The sequence below is a fragment of the Acipenser ruthenus genome, chromosome 53 (assembly GCF_902713425.1).
Source record: "Acipenser ruthenus chromosome 53, fAciRut3.2 maternal haplotype, whole genome shotgun sequence".
In the NCBI taxonomy this organism is placed as follows: Eukaryota; Metazoa; Chordata; class Actinopteri; order Acipenseriformes; family Acipenseridae; genus Acipenser; species Acipenser ruthenus.
The window spans coordinates 7,717,052-7,744,557 of NC_081241.1; the positions used below are offsets into that span (position 1 = coordinate 7,717,052).

The window sequence follows — 27,506 nt, forward strand, 5'->3', positions numbered from 1 at the left end:
CTTTGCCCTTCTGTCTCAGAGTTCTTGAGATTGCAGCCAGAAGGTCTCCTATAATGTAAGTCTGGTTCACTACCTGCTGCTATTCAGTGGTGTAAATCACCTTAGGAACTGGCCTTAATGGAAAAACATACTTTTATGCTTCATTCTCTTCTCCTCTAAAATCTCTGATATCCGCAAACTCTTTAACACCTCCTCCCCACCCCCTCCCGCTCCAACCCCAACACCCTCTGTCTCCCCTACTAACTCACTCTCCTTCTCCTCCATCTCTCCCCTCTCAGATTCTGACCTCTCCTCCCTCCTCCAGGGCCACAAATCCACCATGTCGGCCCTGGACCCTCTCCCCACTCACCTCTTTCAAGCTGCTGCTCCTGCTCTACTCCCCTTCATCTCCTCCCTTCTCAACACCTCTCTCCTCTCTGGCCTCTTTCCCTCTGCCTTCAAACAAGCCCTATCACCCCCCTCCTCAAAAAATCTACCCTCGACCCCACCTCCCTCCAGAGCTACCGTCCTGTCTCCCTCTTACCCTCACTCTCTAAAACCCTCAAGCGGGCAGTACACTGCCAGCTCTCTGCTTTCCTGTTTAACCACTCTCTGCTCGACCCTCTCCAATCTGGTTTCCGCTCTGCTCACTCCACTGAAACTGCTCACTTGTCTGTCACTACCGTGCTAAACTCTGCTAGTGCTGCCTCTCTCTCCTCTGTCCTAATTCTCCTCGATCTCTCTGCTTCCTTTGACACTGTCGATCACTCTATTCTACTATCCTCTCTTGCTGACCTGGGAATCTCTGGCACTGCTCTGGCCTGGTTCTCCTCCTACCTCTCCAACCGCACTTACCAGGTAACCTGGCGCGGCTCAACCTCCACACCTCACCCTCTCTCAACAGGAGTCCCCCAAGGATCAGTCTTGGGTCCTCTCCTGTTCTCTCTCTACACTGCTCCATGGGCCCCACCATCCCCTCCCGTATCTCTACCTGTCTGTCTGCTATCTCCTCCTAGATGCACTCGCATCACCTCAAACTCTCTCTAAATCTGACCTCCTTTTCTTCCCCTCCTCATCTTCCTCCTTCTCTGATCTGTCTATCTCCATTCCTCTGGAATCTACCATGCTCTCTCCCTCCTCCTCAGCTAAGAACTTTGGAGTAACCCTGGACCCCTGCCTCTCCTACTCCCAGCACATCTCCACTCTGGCACGCACCTGCCGTTTCTTCCTGAGCAAGATATGAAGAATCCGACCCTTCCTCACTAACTACTCCACACAACTCCTTGTCCAGGCCCTCGTACTCTCCCGCCTAGACTACTGCAACTCTCTCCTGGCTGGCCTCCCTGCGTCCGCCGAAGCAAGATGGTAGAAGCCGTGGAAAAAAAAAAAAAAAAGAAACTTTTTCATCAGTGGATCCCTGAATCAACAATGATGATTTATATTTTAAACCAAGCATCCAGTTTGTCTATTAAACTGCTCCCCCACATTGGGACATATCTTCAAAGTCTTTGCTCCAGTCTTGAATTAACTCCTATTATTTTTAAAACAGGTAATACACCTATTCATTTTTACCAAACTAGAACCAAAATGAAGTTCATTAAAGGATGGAACACATGGCCCATTGTCTGTATCCTGATGTCAGTGAGTCTATTGAACCCCAAGGAGTTTCTCTTGGCACGCCTGCTTTGGTAATCAATGTTAAAGTGGTCTGTGTTAATCAGCACAGAGGATTTGTCCAGATGCTTTTCTGAACAGTCTCTCTAACTGGTACTCAGCCACCAGCCCCATTTAAAATAACGACCAGTCATTGTATCAGTGTGGTGTGAGCAAGAGGAAGGGGCAGGACAGTGAACCTTCCCTCAGAACAGAGCACTGTGCAATGCACAGGAAAGTCACAATCAACTGAGAGCTGCACACTGAACATGAGGGCACATTGGGGGACACTCTTCCAGGGGGCATTCTGCTTACTGAGTAAGTCTGGATTCACAATGAAATGTATCTAATACACTGCTGGGGGAGGCTCAGCCAGGGGGCATTCTACTTACTGAGTAAGTCTGGATTCACAATGAAATGTATCTAATACACTGCTGGGGGAGGCTCAGCCAGGGGGCATTCTGCTTACTGAGTAAGTCTGGATTCATACTGAAATGTATCTAATACACTGATGTTATTAGTGGTGTGCTATTAACAATACAGGGGGTGATGTGTACCCTTAAAGTTAGACTGTACAGCTAAAAGCTTAGCGTCACTGTGAATTTTAGGACTGAAATTTTTAAAAATCAAGAAACTACACAATGATATTGCAAAAGTCTACCTGAAGCCATAATAGTAGTACAGTATTTCATGTTAAATTTTGAAATGTTACATTTTTGTCAGCTTTTTGTTAAGTATCTGGAAAACTACAAGTGTTATGTAATTCAATATCTTATTCAGCTGGTTTCATTATGAAGCAACATATTTTTAATTCTACAGGGTGTGCAAAACTTTTGTCCGTAGCTGTAATTCCATTGAATTCACAACAGTATATCATTTTTGAGTATTTTATTTTTTAATTACACAGTGGTCAGAGACAATGCATTAAGCTGCAGATTTCAATTGAAGCCAGACATTTTAAGAGAAGCAGGATATAGGCCATGCTCTGAAATAAAGCAAGAAAAAAAACAAACAAACAACAACAACAAAAAAAAAAAAAAAACATTCATGTTTGTGTTTGTGTTTGTGGAACAGAATTGTGTGTCTTTTTATAATAGCATGCATGAGGAGCTTTGTGAAACAGTAGTGGCATCTTGCAGTACCTCAAACGTATGTGAGTTTATTAAAATGACATTGCGAGTTGCACTAGTGTGATGCTGTATAATATGATGATATTAATTAATCCTTATGGGTTGTTGTGTGCCTTTCCTCTCACCTCCATATACATCAACACACCTTTGTGTGGGAGTGGGGTTTTGTGTTTGGAAATCTGTATTATAGATATTTGGAGTAAATAAAGTGTGTGTGTGTGTGTGTGTGTGTGTGTGTGTGTGTGTGTGTGTCAGTGTGTGTGTGTGTGTGTGTGTGTGTGTGTGTGTGTGTGGGGGGGGGGGGGGGGGGGGGGGGGATTCCTATAAACTTTAGTAGACAGTACTTCAGTATTCTGTTACTTCTGCTTTTATTTCTTTTGAGTTCACGTACCAAGCTCGTGTTTTATTTTAAGCAGCGTAGGTCTGTCAGTTTACGTAGTCACTCAGTGCGAGTTATTGTCTTAGGCATTGTTATATACAGTCTTGTTAAAACAACATATTGTATTGCAAAGTTTAAGTTTATGCACCGTTAATTCGTGCTTGAAATGAAAGTAAAGAGACAGTGACTAGATCGTAAAATAAACGAAGCAATTGAGAGGCAGCTGGACAGTGCTTCAGAAGGACCACGTTTCCAGCTAGAGAGAGCGAGGTAGACTGCAGCGACAGAGAGGTTTGCCGTGATCCAGAGACCGCAAGTAACCGAGAGCTACAACTGGGAGAAGCCTTTCAGAATTGTGAGTTTTTCCACAAAGTGTTTTCTTTTAAAATTGGTAGCGTAACTGTGTGTTCTCAATAAAGCTTGTGAAGGGGCCATTTTGTTTTATTTCTAGGCCACAACATACCCGAGCCACGATTCAGGCCTGCAACAGTGTTTGTTTGTTTGTTCGTCTGTCTACATGTGTGTTACACGTGGGGCTGGAGTGCACTCCACTAGCGTTTATTTTGAACAGAATATATTGGAAGAGTACATTTGAGTTAAAAACCACTGAAGCCTAGAGTTTTTAGTTACTGTTTGGTGACTTAAAAGAAGTTACATTTTGGGGAAAGTATTGTGTTATTGGAATTGTTTATATTGTATGTACAATTTACTTACCTGCAGTTCATTATATTAGTTTAACGTGAATCCCCATTTATAAAGATTATTTTTATATAAAATTCAGTACTGTGTGTGAGTGTGATTTTATTAGTTGTATATTACTCTTGCTTAATTTGCATTTGTTATATGGTTGAATATAAGTTCCTGTGGACGCGTGCCAATAATAGGGAAACCACGTGACCATCAGGTGGAGGCATCGCTAAAGAAGAAAAGTAAGTGTGATAGTTTAAGTCTGGTAACAGTGTGCAAAAACAAAAGGACCATTGGTTCTGGGATAATAGATAAGAATCCAGGGCCCTTACTGTTAGGTGCAAGGCCTATTTGTGTAGGGGTAAGTGAGACAAGTGTTACTAGTATAAATACCTTGTGTCTTGTTGCTGTGCTCAGTCTTGCCATGGTGTATGACTTTTGACAGTAAACTGTCTTCAGCAACCTCACCTTGTTAGCTGAGTTTGGCTGTTCCTCACCCAGTTTTATTCCTCCTACACAGCTGTTTCTGTTTCAGTTAATGATTGTGTTTCAACCTACATATTGAATTGATGATCATTAGCACCTGTTTGGTATAATTGTTTAATCATACACCTGACTATATGCCTACAAAATCCCTGACTTTGTGCAAGTGTACCTAGAAGAATTGATGCTGTTTTGAAGGCAAAGGGTGGTCACACCAAATATGGATTTGATTTAGATTTTTCTTCTGTTCACTCACTTTGCATTTAGTTAATTGATAAATATAATCTATTAACATGTCTATTTTTGAAAGCATTCTTACTTTACAGCATTTTTTCACACCTGCCTAAAACTTTTGCACAGTACTGTGTGTCATATATATATATATATTATATATATATATATATATATATATATATATATATATATATATATATATATATATATATATAAAGAAAAAAAAGAGAAAAGGATATTTCAGGTACTTAAAAAGGTAGAATAATTGATTACAAATCAATTATCACGACGTTTCGGACTACAAGTCCTTCATCGGCTGAATACAAAAAACACAGTGCTTTAAGAAGTTGATAAAAAACAAACAAGCAGTCTTTTAAACAAAATTCCAGAATGTTGATGATGATGATGTTGATGATGATGATGATGATGATAATGAACCTCAGAATAGAATGTTCATTCCAAATGGCTCCAAAGTGCCTAGTTTGAAAATAAGTTAATAATATAATAAATATATTGATTATAAAATAATATATATATAGTGGCTTCTAATGTGTCGCACGTGTTTTGATAGATGTGATAATTCGTATTACATTAATACATTATTTGTCAAGGCAACGCAATGCTGTTTTTATGGTGCAGCTATAAATGTTTTTACACAAGAATCGGTCCTCCATAAACACTGTGTTAATGGAAAATGTGGTATTAGGACATTTCAAATTCTACTTTCTGTCTGTTACATGAATAAACATACTTTTCTAAACCATTCAAAGTACATGGTATTCTTATGCTGCGTGATTAATCCATTTTCAGATAATACGGCCGTGTCGGACACTGACACCGATTCGAATAGCTTATAGGGTAGCAGTGTGGAGTAGTGGTTAGGGCTCTGGACTCTTGACCGGAGGGTTCTGGGTTCAATCCCAGGTGGGGGACACTGCTGCTGTACCCTTGAGCAACGTACTTTACCTAGATTGCTCCAGTAAAAACCCAACTGTATAAATGGGTAATTGTATGTAAAAATAATGTGATATCTTGTAACAATTGTAAGTCACCCTGGATAAGGGCGTCTGCTAAGAAATAAATAATAATAATTATAGAATCTGGTGATAACCGATCACATTAGCAGGTGATAAGTGGTGGAAAGACCAATCGTATTTGAACTTACAATCACGCAATATAGAAACGAGCGCCAGGATTGAGAAGCACTGGTCCATTAGAGGCTGATCACAACTGACTTTGTCTTCAATATTTACCAACAGGAGTAATTTAATTTACAATTTAAATTTCTTTTTTAAAAGCTAATTCATGCCTCCTCATAAAATCGCAGTTTTTTTTCTTCACATTCTTTGAGATAGTCTCTTATATTAAGACAAATTCAGATACTTGTATTCTTAGTATATCATTTATGTACTTTGTAAAAGCTATTCAGTATACTGTGCATTTATTATACAGCATATTCATATTGTAATTATGTAGTATATTGTCGATACATTTTAATGTATAATACAGTAAGCTAGAGGTTTAGTAAATATATTCAATAATCTAATCATGCATTAGATCTGTACTGAAGCTGTTTCTGTTTCTTCCAGGTCATCTCTTTGGAAAGCAGAACACATTTCCAGTAGCAGGTAGGTGTCTTTCACTGTTTCCAAGGAGATCAGATCATGTTCCTGAAAAGCTGCAAAACTGCATTGAACTTTATAAATAAATGTGATCATTTGTTACAAGACCATAGTGAAGCCATCAGTGCATCTTCAATATAAAAATCATGGTGTGGCAGGGTAGCTGAGTCGTGACGTCAGGTCAGAAGCAGGAACTGAAAACAAACTGACACCAGCAGTACTGCAGTTTCAAAATAACAAAGACGCGGCACCGTTTTTATATAAATAATACAAAAAAATAAAAGGTTTAACAAAAAGACACTTGCTCACAGAGCGAAAATAAATATTTAAACAAAACAAGTCTCGAACACAAGCAAAACAAAACACAGGTCAAGCTGGGCAATTGCTTTCACTGTTCCTGTCTTACTATTTAAGTTACGTTTTGTCTCTCGCTCCTCTCGCTCTCTCTGCTCCTAACACACCCACCCCGAGCACAGAAAGCTGCAGGCTTCGTCTGGATAAGGGCGTCTGCTAAGAAATAAATAATAATAATAATAATAATAATAATAATATTCAGGTGACCATCTCCCAATTAGCAATCACTCAATTAATTCAGGAGATGGCCACATTCTGCACGAGGTTTTTTTTTTTTAAATTATTCCTGGCAGAGGATGAGTACCCACTCTCGCCTCTGCCAGAACACATTTTAAATAAAACAATAACAATAAAACTCACAGCTACGACGTCATATTTACAAAACAATAAATAAATACTAAAACAATACATAAATACATAACAATAATAATAATAATAATAATAATAATAATAATAATAATACAAAATAACACAATAAATAAATAAATACATTTACACAGTATGGCTCTCTACCGCCCTGCTACACATGGTAACACGTTACATTGGTCTATATTTATCAACGGTTTTACAGAAATTTGCTATTTCTGACACTTTTTCTAAAGAGAATAAGCAGTAAAACGAATGAAAAATTACTTACTTACACACATCATCTTTAAATCAAACTGTACCCGCTGTGACGTACGCATGTTAACTCTCATTTGCATTTTATTCAAGTTTAAACAAATGTCGGAAATAGAGAATTTGTGTAAAAACCCTTGATGAATATAGGCCATTGTACCTGTAATTACTGTGTATTTACATAGTAGTCACTTTGTAGATACATATGTAGCCATACATAAAATTCCAATGGTATTATGCATATGCAATCAATATGTAAACACAAAGCCCAGAACTCACTGCACGATGCCATGGTCGCGTCTCCCTCGGGGAGGTCGCGTCGCATACATACACACATTATTAAATCCGACAAATGGGCACCACAGCTGACAAGTATATATGGAGCGCCATTTGTGCCAAAACTATCCAGCCATTAATTTGTCAATTTGTTTGTCAATTCATGAATTCGTCCATTTGTCCAGCAATTCGCACTGTGCTTGATGCATTTTTTTAACATTTCACAACATTTCTTACGCCTCCATTGACTCTCCATACAGAAGTCTCCATTGAAAATCAGCTGAGTCGAATATCTTGTTCAATAAAATATCTTTGGAAACGCCCTTCTAATAAACTGTAATATTATTGGCTGAAGCAGTTTTAAGTGAGGCTGGATTTTCATTGGTTAAAATATTAGTGTGTGCTGCCATTGGCTAGAAAGGTGGCAGTGTTGTCAGCACAGTGCGAGATTGACAGTTAGAAGTTTGTCTGTTTGTTGGGAAGTTTGTAGGGAAGTTCGTCTGGTTGATTGGAAATTTGCAGGTCAATTAAATAATGAATGACAATTCATCAGTGGCAGCAGTGTGGAGTAGCGGTTAGGGCTCTGGACTCGTGGCTTCAATCCCCGGTGGGGACACTGCTGCTATACCCTTGAGCAAAGTACTTTACCTTGATTGCTTCAGTAAAAACCCAACTGTATAAATGGGTAATTGAATGTAAAAATAACGTGATATCTTGCAACAATTGTAAGTCGCCCTGGATAAGGGCGTCAGCTAAGAAATAAATAATAATAATAATAAATGAATGTATCAAATGTTAAATTTTAACACCAAATGTTAGAGCTTAACATCAAATCATAAATTTAACATTGAGTATTAAATGCAAGTATTGAATGTTAAAAACTAGCATCAAACATTAAATATGAGCTTTATACATTCAATGTGCCTTTTATCCATTCGATGCATGCACTGGCAAACTGTCAATCAATCCCATCCGCCCCGCCCATTCCCACCCCTTCCACATCGGGGAGATCGGTGTTCTTCCTTGTTACCTGTTAACCTGTTCAGCCAATGAGAGGCTTCGATTTTCAAACTGAAGTATGGTAGCTGTCCTAATGGAGGTTAAAAAGAGATGCTCGACAGCAAGCTGGAGTTTTGTCTTTCTTTCCTGACAATAGTAATCAGCGACCTGTAGAGGCGCTAGGCCGTGCACACCGAGAGGGCGTACTGAGACCGCACAAAGCCCTCGAGTCAACAGCGTTTGCAGAGCAAGGCTGGACTCGCTGTACAGCTGTAAAGAGCAGTGGAAAAAACAGAAGGAACATGCAGCAAGCTGCAGAGGTTAGAATGCAGGCTGCAATCACTGAGAGATGTAGGCTGATGAAGACTTTTTATAATTTTTTTTTTTAAATGAAACGCAGTTGCAGTTGCATATGCATTAGCTCAGCCTAATTGCAAGGGAACTCACAAAAACTGGAAGAAGGAGCTCTAAAGAGTCAATCAGAACTGGCAAAAAAGGATTAGAGTAATACTCACCACTTTACCTACCTGTCTGTAAAAGGGAAAAGAGACTGAGCTCTCCGCGCAGGGACTATTTATTACCTCTGTGAGGCGGGACCGAGGACGTCACTCCGTGGAGGGGTTTATCGGCAGCTTTGATATAAAATGCTCAGCGAATACCAAGCAGGCATATCCCAACAGTATTCAATTTGGCGGTCATCTTCGAATTGAAAGGGAGCCACTCTCACACCTCTTTCAAACATCTAATCACTCACTTCTTCTTGAATGACACAACACTCACACACTAGCTGCTGTATTTTCAGTAGTTTTATTTTAGTTTGCATTTTCGGTCAATTAAACTGGGCAGTATACCGCAGCAGCAACGACATAGGAACATCTAGACTGCTCTGTGATAGCAATGTACTGCACAGTGCATCTAGACTGCTCTGTGATATAGCAATTTACAACATAGTGCATCTAGACTGCTCTGTGATATAGCAATTTACAGCATAGTGCATCTAGACTGCTCTGTGATCTAGCAATGTACAGCACAGTGCATCTAGACTGCTCTGTGATATAGCAATTTACAACATAGTGCATGTAGACTGCTCTGTGATCTAGCAATGTACAGCATACTGCATGTAGACTGCTCTGTGATCTAGCAATGTACAGCATAGTGCATGTAGACTGCTCTGTGATCTAGCAATGTACAGCACAGTGCATGTAGACTGCTCTGTGATAGCAATATACAGCACAGTGCATCTTTTTTACATCATGAATAAAACGGCAGAAATGTACTTAACTGAATGAATAATTCTCAATATACTGTGCTGTGACAAGGATGACCGAGGTTTGAGACTCAGAGACAGTTTAAAGTTCAAAATAAAGCTTTTTAATAAACAAAAATACAAAATAAACAGGCATAAGGGCCAAACAAAAAGGTTTCAAAAACAATCAACACAAAACAAAACTTACAACAAAAATACAGCTTCCAGGCTGGGCATTGCCTTCACTGGTTTCAAAACTTAACAAAACAGCACACACAGAAAACCGCTTCTTCTCCTTCCAGAACTCTCTCCTCTAACTGGGAGGCTGAGGCCTCCTTTTATGCCAGGTGGCTAAGTCCATAATTGAATAATTAATTGACTGATTGCGCCCACCTGAAGCAATCAATCTGGGCAGGGAGGAGAATTTAACTCCTTCCCTGCCAGTATTTCTAAGGGCAGAGCCCTGCTCTGCCACATGTGCATTGAAAGAGAACATTTTTTATGACATTAATGACAGCTAAATTACAACCCTCTCAGTTTGGAAAAGAAAAAATTTCTTAGCAGACGCTCTTATCCAGGGCGACTTACAATTGTTACAAGATATCACATTATTTTTTACATACAATTACCCATTTATACAGTTGGGTTTTTACTGGAACAATCTAGGTAAAGTACCTTGCTCAAGGATACAACAGCAGTGTCCCCCACTGGGGATTGAACCCACAACCCTCCGGTCAAGAGTCCAGAGCCCTAACCACTACTCCACACTGCTGCACACTGCTGAGCCCTAACCACTACTCCACACTGCTGCACACTGCTGCCCTTATTTATAATCGAATTACACCACCTGACAACTCGGAACAAGGAGACAAATACACTCTTTTATGGGAAATGAATTTCCACATGAGGTATCACTTACTTACATGTGTATAGCTTTACACAGAAATGTAGTTTTTGTCAACCACAGGTCTGCAGACACCATCTCCAATCTCTTTTTTTTCATCAGTAGAGGGAGTGGGCGGGGTATGGGGGAAGCACTGTCTGTAGCAACATACACTACTGTGTCAATTAAAGCTGTAGCGTACCCACACGTGCCAGCATAGAACTAGCATTTAAATAAATAAAAAAATGGGGAGGGAAACTTTTCAGTCGCGGGGCCCTATGCAACCGCATAGGCTGCATAGGCTTAAGGCTATGTGTGACCTGCACCTTTATTTAGAGACCACCTGGTCTCAGTGACCATTTTAAATGATATCTGTATTAATGGACCACCTGTCTACTAGTGACCACAATCCTCTTACTAAACAATGGACTTAAACCTGTATTAAGCAACAATTGTAGCAGACTTTTTAGAAAATCTGAAATCAATAAACATACTATTAAAACAACAGTGCTCTCTGTAAAGGAAGAGAGAAAACATCAAGAAACAAAAGGTCTTCCTCACTCTAGTTATCACAGAATCAGTGCTTCTTTCACAATGCTTTGTAAATGCATTATCTAAACAAATGTAATTCAATTACAGTGCTTCATTTTGGTATATTCAATCTTCTAGTCTTTTTACAGTGTATTTTAAACATACAGAATTATAGGAAGGCATTCATAAGTTATGGGCCCTTTTTTGAGAGGCCACCTGTGTTAAGAGGCCCCTATTTGACTGTCCCTTGAGTGGTCTCTTAATACAGGTTTGACTGTATTTTAGAATCTGCCTGCAGTGAAAACCTGGACTGGAATGGATCGCGTGGGCCAGAGTTGAGTAGCCCTGCTGTTATAATTGTAAATTAACTGTCTGCCTTGTTTCCAATTAAACTAATTCACTTAGATGGGATTCATTGTAAGTTAGCAGTCAGGATCCAAACTGTCCAGTTTAACTGAAGTCCAATGAGGGACACTGTTTGTAGGTAAGTATGACAGTTTAAGAGCTGAGGATCAGATTTTCTATCAATGTCTTCTCTTTCAGAGGGTGTTCCTGTCAGGCTGGTGGGTGGGAACAGCTGCTGCTCTGGGAGAGTTGAGGTTCTTCATGATGGCCAGTGGGGGACAGTGTGTGATGATTCCTGGGACATGAACGACGCCAAGGTTGTGTGCAGAGAGCTGGGCTGTGGCTCCGCTGTGTTGGCTCCAGGAGGTGCTCACTTTGGCCAAGGGGATGGAACAATCTGGCTGGATGATGTGGCATGCAGTGGATCAGAAACCTCACTGCACAGCTGTGGATCACAAGGATGGGGTAAACATAACTGTAACCACGGTGAAGATGCTGGAGTGGTTTGCTCAGGTAGGAAAGATTTATTTGTTTCTATTAAAAAAAACATTACAATATCAGGATCTCTTCTGCAACTTTAAGAACTCTTTTGTTGGATTCCTTTTTTGTGTTATAAACATTCTCTCAGGTTAAATAAGAAAATAGCATTGTCATTGATGAAAAAGGTCTTGAACAACCATTGATAACACATCACTTAAAACAGTCCATGAACAGAGCATTTTATAAACAATTAACTTCTACTCCCAAAGTCCCAGGGACCTGATTCCTGGAATGAAAAACTTCTCGTCCAGCATTGACTAGTGCAGACACCTTACTTCCTGCCCTGTGTATTTTAATTATTTGTTGTATTCCTGGGCCTCTTAATTGCTGTTGGGCTTGTGTGTTATTTTGAACTCAGTTATCTCAATTTATAATTCATATAGTTCCCAGGAATAACATATTACAGCCAATCAGTAAACTTCAATCACTTTTTGTTTAATTCAAACACAGTGGATTAGTGTTTTATATTGTCTTTGGGGTCCTATAGCTGCACAAAGTGCAAAACTTACATAGTAACAGAAAAGCTTAAAAATGCATGTATACTGAGGAAAGAGAGAATCTCAGCTCTACATATACTGACAGCAGTGTGGAGTAGTGGTAAGGGCTCTGGATGCTTGTGGGTTCAATCATAATCATAAATAATAATAATAATAATAATAATAATAATAATAATAATAATACTGTAAACTGACAGAAGAGAAATGTTTAACTGTACATAGAGGAGACAGGCTCGACTGTGCATGTGAACTGATAATGAAGTGCAGGCTTAACTGCCCATATAAGTAAATGTTTGATCCCTGTGATTAATGTATTGACCTCTGTTATCAGCATTGCAGAGTGTTTGTGTCAGGCTGGTGGGCGGGAGCAGCTCCTGCTCTGGGAGAGTTGAGGTTCTTCATGATGGCCAGTGGGGGACAGTGTGTGATGATTCCTGGGACATGAACGAAGCCCAGGTTGTGTGCAGAGAGCTGGGCTGTGGCTCCGCTGTGTTGGCTCCAGGAGGTGCTCACTTTGGCCAAGGGGATGGAACAATCTGGCTGGATGATGTGGCATGCAGTGGATCAGAGACCTCACTGCACAGCTGTGGATCACAAGGATGGGGTAAACAAAACTGTAACCACGGTGAAGATGCTGGAGTGGTTTGCTCAGGTAGGAAAGATTTATTTGTTTCTATTAAAAAAAAAAACATCTCAATATCAGGATCTCTTCTGCAACTTTAAGAACTCATTTGTTGGATTCCTTTTTTGTGTTATAAACATTCTCTCAGGATAAATAAGAAAATAGCATTGTCATTGATGAAAAAGGTCTTGAACAACCATTGATAACACATCACTTAAAACAGTCCATGAACAGAGCATTTTATAAACAATTAACTTCTACTCCCAAAGTCCCAGGGACCTGATTCCTGGAATGAAAAACTTCTCGTCCAGCATTGACTATTGCAGACACCTTACTTCCTGCCCTGTGTATTTTAATTATTTGTTGTATTCCTGGGCCTCTTAATTGCTGTTGGGCTTGTGTGTTATTTTGAACTCTGTTATCTCGATTTAGAACTCATATAGTTCAGAGGAATAACATTTTACAGCCAATCAGTAAACTTGAATCACTGTTTATTTAATTCAAACACAGTGGATTAGTGTTATATATTGTCTTTGGGGTCCTATAGCTGCACAAAGTGCAAAATTACACACTAACAGAAAAGCTTAAAAATGCATGTATACTGAGGAAAGAGAGAATCTCAGCTTTACATATACTGACAGCAGTGTGGAGTAGTGGTAAAGGCTCTGGATGCTTGTGGGTTCAATCATAATCGTAAATAATAATAATAATAATAATAATTATTATTATTTATTTCTTAGTAGACGCCCTTATCCAGGGTGACTTACAATTGTTACAAGATATCACATTATACAGATATCACATTATTTTTACATACAATTACCCATTTATACAGTTGGGTTTGTACTGGAGCAATCTAGGTAAAGTACCTTGCTTAAGGGTACAACAGCAGTGTCCCCCAGTGGGGATTGAACCCACAACCCTCTGGTCAAGAGTCCAGAGCCCTAACCACTACTACACACTGCTGCCTCTAATAATAATAATAATAATAATAATAATAATAATAATAATAATAATAATAATAATAATAATAATAATAATAATAATAATAATAATAATAATAATTATTATTATTATTATTATTATTATTATTATTATTATTATTATTAACAGAAGAGAAATGTTTATACATAGAGGAGACAGGCTCGACTGTGCATGTGAATTGATAATGAGATGCAGGCTTAACTGTCCATATAAATAAACGTTTGATCCCTGTGATTAATGCACTGACCTCTGTTATCAGCATTGCAGAGTGTTTGTGTTAGCTGGTATTTGTTCCACCCAAGTCCTCAGTGACTTAATTGGTCTAATTATTTAATAGCTGGATACATTTAATACCTAATCCAGGCCCCAAAATATTATAGGCAAATTTAACCTTGAATCAAGGACACATTTTAAATCATCAACTAATATTCCTTGCAAAACAACATTTTAAAAAATGTCAAATTGACTAAATAATAATTAGATCAATTAAGTAATTGTTAGCAGAAGTAGTGTCCACTAACCTGGGACTGAACCCATGACCCTCCAGTCAAGAGTCCAGAGCCCCCCTAATCACTAATCCAGAGCCCCCCTAACCATTACTCCACACTGACTGTCGATTGGACTAAATAAGGCAAATCAGCATTGCTAGGCTGTTAACATCTGTTGCTAAGGAACTAACAGTAATGGCAGACATAGCTTAAACATCGATGAACAGAATGCGTTTAACCTACTAAAGTGATGTGTTTTGCTCAGGTTCAATGACAAAGCCTTCGGTGTCCTTGGTGTCCAGTTATCCTTCATTTCTACCTGGTGAAGAAGCCAGCATCACCTGCACTGGCCCCTCCAGACTGCACACCAGCACTGATTTCTATCTGTACAGAAGTGGTTCTGGCAACTACATCACAACACAGAGAGCTGAACCTTCACAGACCAGTGTGACTTTCATTCTGTCCGACCTCTCTGAGTCAAAGCAAGGCAGCTACAGCTGTGTGTATAAAGTAACGGGGAGAAGTGAGACCTTCAGCTCACCTCACAGTGACCCTGTACACATCGCAGTGGGTGAGTGGACTTCTATTAGCTATACTGCTGCTGACACTGTCCTTCTCTTGAATCTGTTGGTAACCAATGAACACACAACTCTGTTCAGAACAAAGATGTTAAATCATCTGCTCTAAAACCAGCTTATTTCCAATTTGTATTTCACATATACAAGGATCACACTTGCTCTTTGTATTGTGTTTGGTTTTCTTCATGTTTTGGCAATCATACAGTAGCTTGAAAATGTAAAAGTAGACAGACGCTTGGCCAGCTGTGTGGAGACATCTGTTTAGTTGATCCCGATGAAATTGTTCAATGTGTTTGCTGTATAGGGGGCTCTCCAGGACCAGGGCTGGAGACACACTGTATTAGAAATGATAGGGGCTCTCCGGGACCAGGGCTGGAGACACACTGTATTAGAAATGATAGGGGCTCTCCAGGACAAGGGTGGGAGACACACTGTATTAGAAATGATAGGGGCTCTCCAGGACCAGGGCTGGAGACACAATGTTTATTAGAAATGATAGAGGCTCTCCAGGACAAGGGCTGGAGACACACTGTATTAGAAATGATAGGGTCTCTCCAGGACCAGGGCTGGAGACACAATGTTTATTAGAAATGATAGAGGCTCTCCAGGACCAGGGCTGGAGACACAATGTCTGTTAGAAATGATAGAGGCTCTACAGGACCAGGGCTGGAGACACACTGTATTAGAAATGATAGAGGCTCTCCAGGACCAGGGCTGGAGACATATTTATTTATTATTTATTTCTTAGCAGACGCCCTTATCCAGGGCGACTTACAATCGTAAGCAAATACATTAAGTGTTACAATACAAGTAATACAATAAGGGCAAGAAATACAATAACTTCTGTTCAAGCAAAGTACAAGTGTGACAAACCACAATTCAATAATACAGCAGATAATAGTGATAGTTACATCAGGATATGATTAAATACAAAATACTACAGGTTAAACACTTGGCAGATTACAGTATTCTGAAGTACAGGATTAAATGCAGTAAAATAGGGGGCAGATAAGAGCAAAATAAAGCACATTTACATGAAGGGTGATAGTGTCCCAGGATACAAACAGAGGAGTTCTACAGGTGCTGTTTGAAGAGGCGAGTCTTAAGGAGGCACCGGAATGTGGTCAGGGACTGGGCAGTCTTGACATCTGTAGGAAGGTCATTCCACCACTGCGGAGCAAGGGTGGAGAAGGAGTGGGCTCTGGAGGCAGGGGAGCGTAGCGGAGGTAGAGCCAGTCTTCTAGTGCAGGCGGAGCAGAGAGGTCGAGTGGGGGTGTAGGGAGAGATGAGGGTCTGGAGGTAGCTGGGTGCAGTCTGGTCATATATACTGTATTAGAAATGATAGGGACTCTACAGGACAAAGGTTGGAGATCACTGCTGTGAGTACAGAGATTAAAAAGTGTATCTAGAATGAACAGAATGTGTTTAACCTGCTAAAGTGCTGTGTTTCGTTCAGGTTCAATGACAAAGCCTTCAGTGTCCTTGGTGTCCAGTTATCCTTCATTTCTACCTGGTGAAGAAGCCAGCATCACCTGCACTGGCCCCTCCAGACTGCACAGCAGCACTGTTTTCTATCTGTACAGAAGTGGTTCTGGCAACTACATCACAACACAGAGAGCTGCACCTTCACAGACCAGCGTGACGTTCATTCTGTCCGACCTCTCTGAGTCAAAGCAAGGCAGCTACAGCTGTGTGTATAAAGTAACAGGGAGAAGTGAGACCTTCAGCTCACCTCACAGTGACCCTGTACACATCGCAGTGGGTGAGTGGACTTCTATTAGCTATACTGCTGCTGACACTGTCCTTCTCTTGAATCTGTTGGTAACCAATGAACACACAACTCTGTTCAGAACAAAGATGTTTAATCTTCTGCTCTAAAATTAGCTTATTTCCAATTTGTATTTCACATATACAAGGATCACACTTGCTCTTTGTATTGTGTTTGGTTTTCTTCATGTTTTGGCAAACATACAGTAGCTTGAAAATGTAAAAGTAGACAGACGCTTGGCCAGCTGTGTGGAGACACCTGTTTAGTTGATCCCGATGAAATTGTTCAATGTGTTTGCTGTATAGGGGGCTCTCCGGGACCAGGGCTGGAGACACACTGTATTAGAAATGATATGGGCTCTCCAGGACCAGGGCTGTAGACACAATGTCTATTAGAAATGATAGAGGCTCTCCAGGACCAGGGCTGGAGACACACTCTGTTAGAAATGGTAGGGGCTCTCCGGGACCAGGGCTGGAGACACACTGTATTAGAAATGATAGGGGCTCTCCAGGACCAGGGCTGGAGACACACTGTATTAGAAATGATAGGGGCTCTCCAGGACAATGGTTGGAGATCACTGGTGTGAGTACAGAGATTAAAAAGTGTATCTAGAATGAACAGAATGTTTTTAACCTGCTAAAGTGCTGTGTTTCATTCAGGTTCGATGACAAAGCCTTCAGTCTCCTTGCTGTCCAGTTATCCTTCATTTCTACCTGGTGAAGAGGCCAACATCACCTGCACTGGCCCCTCCAGACTGCACACCAGCACTGATTTCTATCTGTACAGAAGTGGTTCTGGAAACTACATCACAACACAGAGAGCTGCACCTTCACAGACCAGCGTGACTTTCATTCTGTCCGACCTCTCTGAGTCAAAGCAAGGCAGCTACAGCTGTGTGTATAAAGTAACAGGGAGAAGTGAGACCTTCAGCTCACCTCACAGTGACCCTGTACACATCGCAGTGGGTGAGTGGATTTCTATTAGCTATACTGCTGCTGACACTGTTGGTAACCAATGATCACACCATCAGGGTCTTCATTGGCTACACCAGCAGGACCCTCTCTCAGGACAGTGATTCTTATCCAGCTGTAGTGACACTAGTTTCGGACATTCCTGATTATTATTGAATTTCTTAGCAAACACCCTTATTCAACAATTGTTACAAAATATCACATTATTTTTATATACATTTACCCACATACAGTTGAATTTTTTTATTGAATCAATCTAGGTAAAGTTCTTTGCTCAAAGGTACAGCAGCAATATCCCCTATCTGGGATTGAACCCACAATCCACCTGTCAGGAGTCCAGAGCCCTGCCCAGCACACCTTCCTCTTCTTTTCCAGTGTTTCTGAAGCAGCCACACATCTCTCTGAGCCCGGCTGGCAGCGCTGTTGAGAGAGGAAACAGTTTTGAAATCACTTGCAGCTCTGCAGAACGCTACACAGAGAGCACCTTCCTCCTCTTCAGAGTCTCTGCAGGCTTCAGTGAGAGATGGAACAGATCAGCACCAACCATCAACCAGTCTGCCCACTTCAGCTTCCCTGCTGCAGACTCCACACATGAGGGGAATTACTCCTGTCAGTATCAGACCCGGGTATCGGGGAGAGTGTTTGAATCCCAGCTGAGCGAGATGCTCCACGTCACAGTCACAGGTAAGCAGAAAACAAATCACCTTCTGTGGAGCAGGAAATGTGTTGATTAGTTTCTGATGTTGTTGATTCATTAGTTTGCCTGATATAACTATGAACCGTCACTGTCCTGAATTTCAGTGTCAGTATCTCTGATCTGTCACCGTGTTGTATTTCAGTGTCAGTATCTCTGATCTGTCACTGTGTTGTATTTCAGTGTCAGTATCTCTGATCTGTCACTGTGTTGTATTTCAGTGTCAGTATCTCTGATCTGTCACTGTGTTGTATTTCAGTGTCAGTATCTCTGATATGTCACTGTGTTGTATTTCAGTGTCAGTATCTCTGATCTGTCACTGTGTTGTATTTCATTGTCAGTATCTCTGATCTGTCACTGTGTTGTATTTCAGTGTCAGTATCTCTGATCTGTCACTGTGTTGTATTTCAGTATCAGTATCTCTGATCTGTCACTGTGTTGTATTTCAGTGTCAGTATCTCTGATATGTCACTGTGTTGTATTTCAGTGTCAGTATCTCTGATCTGTCACTGTGTTGTATTTCATTGTCAGTATCTCTGATCTGTCACTGTGTTGTATTTCAGTGTCAGTATCTCTGATCTGTCACTGTGTTGTATTTCAGTGTCAGTATCTCTGATCTGTCACTGTGTTGTATTTCAGTGTCAGTATCTCTGATCTGTCGCTGTGCTGTATTTCAGTGTCAGTATCTCTGATCTGTCGCTGTGTTGTATTTCAGGGTCAGTATCTCTGATCTGTCACTGTGTTGTATTTCAGTGTCAGTATCTCTGATCTGTCACTGTTGTATTTCAGTATCAGTATCTCTGATCTGTCACTGTGTTGTATTTCAGTGTCAGTATCTCTGATCTGTCACTGTGCTGAATTTGTGTCAGTATCTCTGATCTGTCACTGTGTTGTATTTCAGTATCAGTATCTCTGATCTGTCACTGTGTTGTATTTCAGTGTCAGTATCTCTGATCTGTCACTGTGTTGTATTTCAGTGTCAGTATCTCTGATCTGTCACTGTGTTGTATTTCAGTGTCAGTATCTCTGATCTGTCACTGTGTTGTATTTCAGAGTCAGTATCTCTGATCTGTCACTGTGTTGTATTTCAGTGTCAGTATCTCTGATCTGTCACTGTGTTGTATTTCAGTGTCAGTATCTCTGATCTGTCACTGTGTTGTATTTCATTGTCAGTATCTCTGATCTGTCACTGTGTTGTATTTCAGTGTCAGTCCTGATTCCAGTCCTGTCTGCTGTCAGTGCTGCTGCAATGCTTCTGCTATCAGTATTTCTCATACTCCTGAGATGTAAAAAGAGAAGGACAGACAGCAGAGAGGAAGTGAGGAGCGCTGCAGGTGAGCGACAGCAAAGATACCAGCAGAGGGAGGACGTATTCATTGCCAGGCAACTTTCTTAGGACCCAGTGTCTCTAGGGATCAATTCAGTCACTGATCTTCATGTTGGTGGTCAAAGGATCGTTATGACAGTGGTTCAAGTTCAAGACAGCTAGATTGAAATCATAGGGGTGTCCATGGAAGAATTCTCTGTCATGATCCTTAAACCATGGCCAGGAGCTCCCATGGGGCGGTCACAATTGGCCAAGCACTGCCCGGGTGGGGAGGGCTCAAGAGGGTAATCCCTGTCTCACTGTGCACCAGAGACTCCTGTAGGTGGCCGGGCGCCTGCAGGCCAGCGGTGTTGTAACTGGATCTGTGTTCGTCCTCCGACGCATCAGGTCTGGTTGGCTTCACTGTGGGCTTGCAATGTGAAAGGAAGTGGGCAGCTTGATAGCGCACGTTTTGGAGGATGCTTGAGTGCACTTGTCTTCGCCTCTCCTGAGTCACTGCGGGGGTCGTAGCGGTGAGAAAGGGTCTTTAAAACAATTGGACATTTCAAATTGCTTTAAAAATGGTTTATTTTTAAATAACCCTTTTAGACGATAGACATTTTGAATTGCATTTGGCAGTAATCAGATGAATGCATGGTTTTAACCTGTCCAGTGCTGTGTGTTTGTCATTGATTATGTGCAGTCATTGTTTATGGGTACTGTGTTTTTGTGTGTGCTGATGCAGTTGTTCTATGTGCTTCTTTACAGTCAGGATGAATTCATACATTTCCAAAGGCGCTGGTAACCTGCACTCTGAGGATGCTGGTGAGGTCTATGCGAACACTGAGTTTTTCAAGGAAAGAATTGAATCTTTTCAGTCTTGAACAAAGTAGACTACGCGTTCAAGCTTGATTCAAGCAGACAAAATCCTAAAAGGTATAGACAATGTCGACCCAGGGGACTAAGAAGAGATGAGAACTGAGGATGGTAAAGAAGTCACAGATGACCTGGACTATGAAGAGATAAGCGAACCAGAGTATGAAAACTTTGATTTCAATCAGGGCAATAAGGGGGGAGCTGAAGAGGATATCTATATGGATTTCGATTAGCAGACAGTAACAAGGTGGAACTGTTTTACATTGAGGCCGGTACAAAAATAATCGCGAGGGATGCTGTAGAGATGATACTGAAAGATTTTTTAAAAAAATCAAATAAAATCAGCTTTGACAGATTTGCTCAAAGGCAGAGAACCAAAACATGATAAATAATGCTTTGCTAAGCTATAGAATGCCACTGCATTAAAGTAAAACAAGAAACATATAGTATTATTTTTCCTTCATTTTTTAATGGTTATTTACCTTTAAATTTAGAGTCATTTTGTAAAGTGTTATTTTATGGTTGTTCACCGTCACGTTTACAGTGATTTAACATTAGTTAAAAATATATATTTTACTTTCATTTTAATGGTTATTTAACCTTCACAATTTACAGAGGTTTTGTAACATGATTTAAATGTTTGTAACACAGTGTTAGAAATGTGCTGAGTGTTCTGGAAGCTTTGGCTGGGTTTAGAATTATTTCAGTAAAAATAAGACCGAAGTTGAGTAATATTTTCAATATACATACACACATTATCCATAGAGGCTTTATCCTATAAAACCGTGGTTTTCAATCTGTGGGTCGGGATCCACCAGTGGGTTGTGAGGCATGCTCAGGTGGGTTGACACAATTTGGCTTTGAGAAGATTACATTTAACAATTATTATTACCATATTATTATTTATTTCTTAGCAGACGCCCTTATCCAGGGCGACTTACAATTGTTACAAGATATCACATTATACATTATTTCACATTATTTTACATACAATTACCCATTTAGAGAGTTGGGTTTTTACTGAAGAAATCTAGGTAAAGTACCTTGCTCAAGGGTACAGCAGCAGTGTCCCCCACTGGGGATTGAACCCACAACCCTCCGGTCAAGAGTCCAGAGCCCTAACCACTACTCCACACTGCTGCCCATTTACTCTGAACCACAGCTGTTATTATTATTATTATTACTATTATTATTATTATTATTATTATTCATGTTCCGGTCAGTCTGCTGTTGCACAGACTTTGGATTGTGTTGAAAAGAAACAAAAGAAAAGCAAATTTCTCGAGTAACATTTTATCATCAGTCAAATTTATAGTGTGTCGCATTATTTTTTATGTTTACTGGTGGGTCATTGAGTTAAAAAGATTAAACTCACTGCTCTAGATGGGGATTTTCAATATATTTTATGGGATTGGAACTGGACCTGTTTTTTACACGTGTCTTGTGTTTAGTTTTGTACAGCGCTCTGAGATGCCTTGGCATGCCATATAAGAGAATGCATTTGTATTGTATTTTAAAATCTATTTTACCTTAAGCTTTTTATGGCTATTTACCATTCATATGTACAGCAATTTGTAAAGTGTTATTGTATTATCATATTGGTGCCACGGTTTGCTGTGCTATTGAATACAAGAGCATTAAAGTAAAAGAACAAACAAACAAAAAAACAACTGTTATTTTCCTTAATTTTTTAATTGTTATTTAAACTTCAAATTTATGGACGTTTTGTAAAGTGATATTTTTAAGTTTTATTGTCATTTACCTTCTAACTTACAGTGAATTAAAATTATATATATATTATATATATATATATATATATATATATATATATATATATATATACAGTACTGTGCAAAAGTTTTAGGCAGGTGTGAAAAAATGCTGTAAAGTAAGAATGCTTTCAAAAATAGACATGTTAATAGATTATATTTATCAATTAACTAAATGCAAAGTGAGTGAACAGAAGAAAAATCTAAATCAAATCCATATTTGGTGTGACCACCCTTTGCCTTCAAAACAGCATCAATTCTTCTAGGTACACTTGCACAAAGTCAGGGATTTTGTAGGCATATAGTCAGGTGTATGATTAAACAATTATACCAAACAGGTGCTAATGATCATCAATTCAATATGTAGGTTGAAACACAATCATTAACTGAAACAGAAACAGCTGTGTAAGAGGAATAAAACTGGGTGAGGAACAGCCAAACACAGCTAACAAGGTGAGGTTGCTGAAGACAGTTTACTGTCAAAAGTCATACACCATGGCAAGACTGAGCACAGCAACAAGACACAAGGTAGTTATACTGCATCAGCAAGGTCTCTCCCAGGCAGAAATTTCAAGGCAGACAGGGGTTTCCAGGTTTGCTGTCCAAGCTCTTTTGAAGAAGCACAAAGAAACGAGCAACGTTGAGGACCGTAGACGCAGTGGTCGGCCAAGGAAACGTACTGCAGCAGATGAAAGACACATCATGCTTACTTCCCTTCGCAATCAGAAGATGTCCAACAGTGCCATCAGCTCAGAATTGGCAGAAAACAGTGGGACCCTGGTACACCCATCTACTGTCCGGAGAAGTCTGGTCAGAAGTGGCCTTCATGGAAGACTTGCGGCCAAAAAGCCATACCTCCGACGTGGAAACAAGGCCAAGCGACTCAACTATGCACGAAAACACAGGAACTGGGGTGCAGAAAAATGGCAGCAGGTGCTCTGGACTGATGAGTCAAAATTTGAAATATTTGGCTGTAGCAGAGGGCAGTTTGTTCACCGAAGAGCTGGAGAGCGGTACACGAATGAGTGTCTGCAGGCAACAGTGAAGCATGGTGAAGGTTCCTTGCAAGTTTGGGGCTACATTTCTGCAAATGGAGTTGGGGATTTGGTCAGAATTAATGGTCTCCTCAATGCTGAGAAGTACAGGCAGATACTTATCCATCATGCAATACCATCAGGGAGGCATCTGATTGGCCCCAAATGTATTCTGCAGCATGACAACGACCCCAAACATACAGCAAAAGTCATTAAGAACTATCTTCAGCATAAAGAAGAACAAGGAGTCCTGGAAGTGATGGTATGGCCCCCACAGAGCCCTGATCTCAACATCATCGAGTCTGTCTGGGATTACACGAGAGAGAAGAAACTGAGGCTGACTAAATCCACAGAAGAACTGTGGTTAGTTCTCCAAGATGTTTGGGCCAACCTACCTGCCGAGTTCCTTCAAAAACTGTGTGCAAGTGTACCTAGAAGAATTGATGCTGTTTTGAAGGCAAAGGGTGGTCACACCAAATATTGATTTGATGTAGATTTTTCTTTTGTTCAATCACTTTGCATTTTGTTAATTGATAAATATAAACTATTAACATGTCTATTTTTGAAAGCATTCTTACTTTACAGCATTTTTTCACACCTGCATAAAACTTTTGCACAGTACTGTGTGTATATATATATATATATATATATATATATATATATATATATATATATATATATATATATATATAACAATTTCCTCTATATGACATGTATATTTGCCTACTGACAAATATTGAAGGGGAAATTTCTTGCCTGTAACTATAAATATGCTTCTGGCTCTGGGTCACATTCTGAAATGAGGAAGTGGTTTTAGAAATAACATCACTTCCTGCCCCCGCCCCCCTCTGCAAATATGGAAGACATCTGAATAAAATTTCTGCTTAAAACTCACTAGATGTTTTTTTTGGGGGGGGGGGAACTAATACACTTTTTATTTAAGAATACCAGTGTACAAAAAAAAGAAAAAAGAAACACATCTGTTTTCCAGCACCTGTGAGGACAGTAGACACGTATTTATGTACTATATGTTGGGAAAGAAAAACGGGTTTAGACACCCATGATGCATCATAAATTAATTTCTATTGAAAGAAGTATAGAGTTGTGTAACCCGCATGTACTTATCTGACCTTTTGCAACACATTATCTTCTGACTAATGAAAAAGGATATATAGTGAGAGAGAGAGAGGGAGAGAGAGAGAGAGAGGGAGAGAGAGAGTTAGAGAGGCCACAATTAAAACATTGCATTTGAAAAGCTTAGTATTCAATTCTAAAACAACCACTTAGAAACGTAACATTTTTTAAAATGGAAAACCATCTTTCATAGAACTTGGCTGGCTCTTAAAAGAGCCTTTGGTTTTAGAACAAGTTCTTTAAGGGGGTTACAGCTTAAGCACGCTCCCCGAGGATGCAGCGCGCCAGCTGGATATCTTTGTGCATGATGGTGACTCTCTTGGTGTGAATGGCACACAGGTTGGTGTCCTCAAAGAGCCCGACCAGGTAAGCCTCGCTAGCCTCCTGCAGCGCCATGACAGCGGAGCTTTGGAAGCGCTGGTCGGTCTTGAAATCCTGTGTGGTTTCTCTGACAAGCCGTTGGAAAGGCAGCTTGCCGATGAGCAGCTCGTGGATTTCTGGTAGAGGCGGATCTCCCTCAGAGCCACGGTGACAGGCCTGCAGCGATGAGGCTTTCACGCTGCTGGTAGCGGGAATGCTCTCGGGCAGCCTTGGTAGCTTCCTAGGTGCCTTTCCTCCAGTAGATGTGTAGCATGTGGGACATTAGGACCATGCAGAACGCAGTTGTTATGAACCCCTATAAAAATGGACTAGGTATCTAAGTTGGGAATGGTAAATGCTGGGTCTGTTTCTGGCTTCCATTCTTAAATACAATCTCATCAGGGGTGTGTTATCGCACTTTGACCACAACAGAACCGGATTAAGTGACCATTGACCAAGGACCCATGAACGTGACCACAATGCAAGGTTGAAAATGTAGTTGCACCATTTATGAGTATTATTGATGAACCAACAGGTTGATATATATATATATATATATATATATATATATATATATATATATATATATATATAACACTGACTAATGTCATAGGTGTGTCTGTCAGAAGTTCTATACCAATAAATCATGCAAAATATATCTCTAGGCAAACGTGTTAGACTGCATTGCGATGCATATGGACTATAGGCAGTTTGTTTCAAGTGCTTTCATTGTATTTCACTTAGTAATGTGAAATGATTTAAAAAAAATTGTGATCAACATCTACTTCGAGCAATCAATTAATTGTTTGAAGTCTAATGTGTATGCGTGTGAGTGTGTGTGTGTGAGTTTGTGCATTTCTCCCCTTTTAAATTGTTTTTTTCATTTTTAAGTAACTGCATTGCAACCTTGTTTTTACCATTTACTGCAATGATTCGCCATTGGTTCTGGACCGTTTCTTATCTTCTAAACTGAGCGACCAGCAACACCCTGAGCACATGACCAGCAACACCATGATCACATGACCAGCAACACCATGATCACATGACCAGCAACACCCTGAGCACATGACCAGCAATACCCTGAGCACATGACCAGCAACACCCTGAGCACATGACCAGCAACACCATGATCACATGACCAGCAACACCCTGAGCACATGACCAGCGATGCTGTTAGCCAGTGCAGGGGCCCCTAGTTTCATATCTTCGAGCGACACCCCTTAGCTCCGTGCGAGGCACAGTTTAGTGTACAACAGTGTTCTGTTTGCCTCAGACACATTTAAGGTTTTATTTTAAAAATGTTTTTTTCTTTAAGCAAATACATTGGAACAAGTCTAGCATAATGGCAGCCGATAGTCAAGGTTTGTATTGTTTTTTTATATTGGTGTTTTTAATGTTTTAAACTCAAGACAGTTTGTAGGGACATTTCAGAAGTGCTTCTGTTGCCTTTACACATGCGTGGATCTCAAGCTGTGTAAAATAATGCAATAAGGTTTTTTTTTAAAAAAAAATGTTGACTTAACCATGTATACAGGTTCTCATATTTTATTGTGTTTATTTATGTGTTGGTTAAGAAGTGTTTTAAATGTTTAACACGTTTTTAGTCTTTTTTTCAACAAACACGGGTCTCTGTTCTCTGCAGGTTTTAACAATTCACATTTCTCCGCTTTTAAACTGTTTTTCATTTTTAAGCGTGGTAACCTTGTTTTAACACTTTTCAAAAATTATTTTATTTGTCAACTCTATACATTTTAACAAACTGTTTTAACATTTCCAAGCTTATTTATTTTTTTAATAATATCTATTTGTATCAATAAAAGCTGCATCTACCACGAGGACATACGGCCATCGGATCTTAAGTCTTTTCTTAGTCAAATATCCTTGTTTTAACATTTTAATGCTTTAAAACTTTCAAGCTATTTTTATTTATTTATTTTTTCAACATTGTGTACCTTTTTGTTTTTCCAATTTGTACGGCTCATTTTATTTTTCTGAAATAAAGAACATAACAAACTGTATACCCCTGTTTTCAACCTTATTTTATTTTTCTTAAAAGCTTTTTTTTTAAACCCATGTATTCCCCTTGTTTTTTCCCCATTTCACTGATCCGTTTATTTTTCTGAAATAACACATATAACACAAATTAAAAAATAATACCCCAAAACTTTGTTTAATTCCCCATTTTAATGTGATAAACTACAGTCATGGTGGTTTCCAAAAGTGCCTTAAAGACTACAAACACGTGCCTGGATGGGAGGTGGGATTGCCATATTTACATTAAAACTACAAACATGTGACAGGATGGAAGGGTGGGACTTCCGGAATTGCTTAAAGCCTACAAACACGTGACAGGAACTAGGAGGCGGAACTTCCGGTCGATCCTGATTGGCTAAGGGCACCTGTCAAAACCAAATACTGCATTATCATTGGTTAAAAATGAACATGGTGATATCTGCAATAGCGTAT

General features: G+C 39.9%; 1 protein-coding gene and 1 pseudogene across 7 annotated transcripts; one reads left to right on the top strand and one right to left on the bottom strand.

Annotated features, from left to right (window-relative positions):
• The first annotated feature begins 1,484 nt into the window (after positions 1–1,484).
• LOC131723165 (deleted in malignant brain tumors 1 protein-like) lies at positions 1,485–22,511 on the top strand. Of its 7 annotated transcripts, XM_059016639.1 has the most exons (12): positions 3,082–3,496; positions 4,000–4,070; positions 6,135–6,173; positions 11,360–11,408; positions 11,618–11,932; positions 12,788–13,108; positions 14,816–15,121; positions 16,585–16,890; positions 17,556–17,861; positions 18,243–18,551; positions 19,767–19,895; positions 20,636–22,511. In XM_059016639.1, exons 4-12 carry the CDS (start codon positions 11,390–11,392, stop codon positions 20,749–20,751), a joined length of 2,127 nt encoding a protein of 708 aa, XP_058872622.1. In that variant the 5' UTR covers positions 3,082–3,496; positions 4,000–4,070; positions 6,135–6,173; positions 11,360–11,389; the 3' UTR covers positions 20,752–22,511. The 7 variants fall into 7 exon arrangements, with proteins under 7 accessions (XP_058872620.1, XP_058872622.1, XP_058872621.1 ...); XM_059016638.1 differs by having other exon boundaries at positions 3,082–4,070; XM_059016640.1 differs by lacking the exon at positions 4,000–4,070.
• Positions 22,512–24,935: 2,424 nt separating this feature from the next.
• LOC131723086 (histone H3-like) overlaps positions 24,936–27,506 on the bottom strand; it is a 34,691-nt pseudogene continuing 32,120 nt past the window's right edge.

Excerpts from the sequence above, each read along its gene's own strand:
- LOC131723165 (XM_059016637.1), top strand. The coding sequence starts at position 1,902 with ATGAGGGCACATTGGGGGACACTCTTCCAGGGGGCATTCTGCTTACTG. Across the intron at positions 15,122-16,584 it reads CCCTGTACACATCGCAGTGG|GTTCAATGACAAAGCCTTCA; the intron begins GTGAGTGGACTT and ends TGTTTCGTTCAG. Across the intron at positions 18,552-19,766 it reads GCTCCACGTCACAGTCACAG|TGTCAGTCCTGATTCCAGTC; the intron begins GTAAGCAGAAAA and ends GTTGTATTTCAG.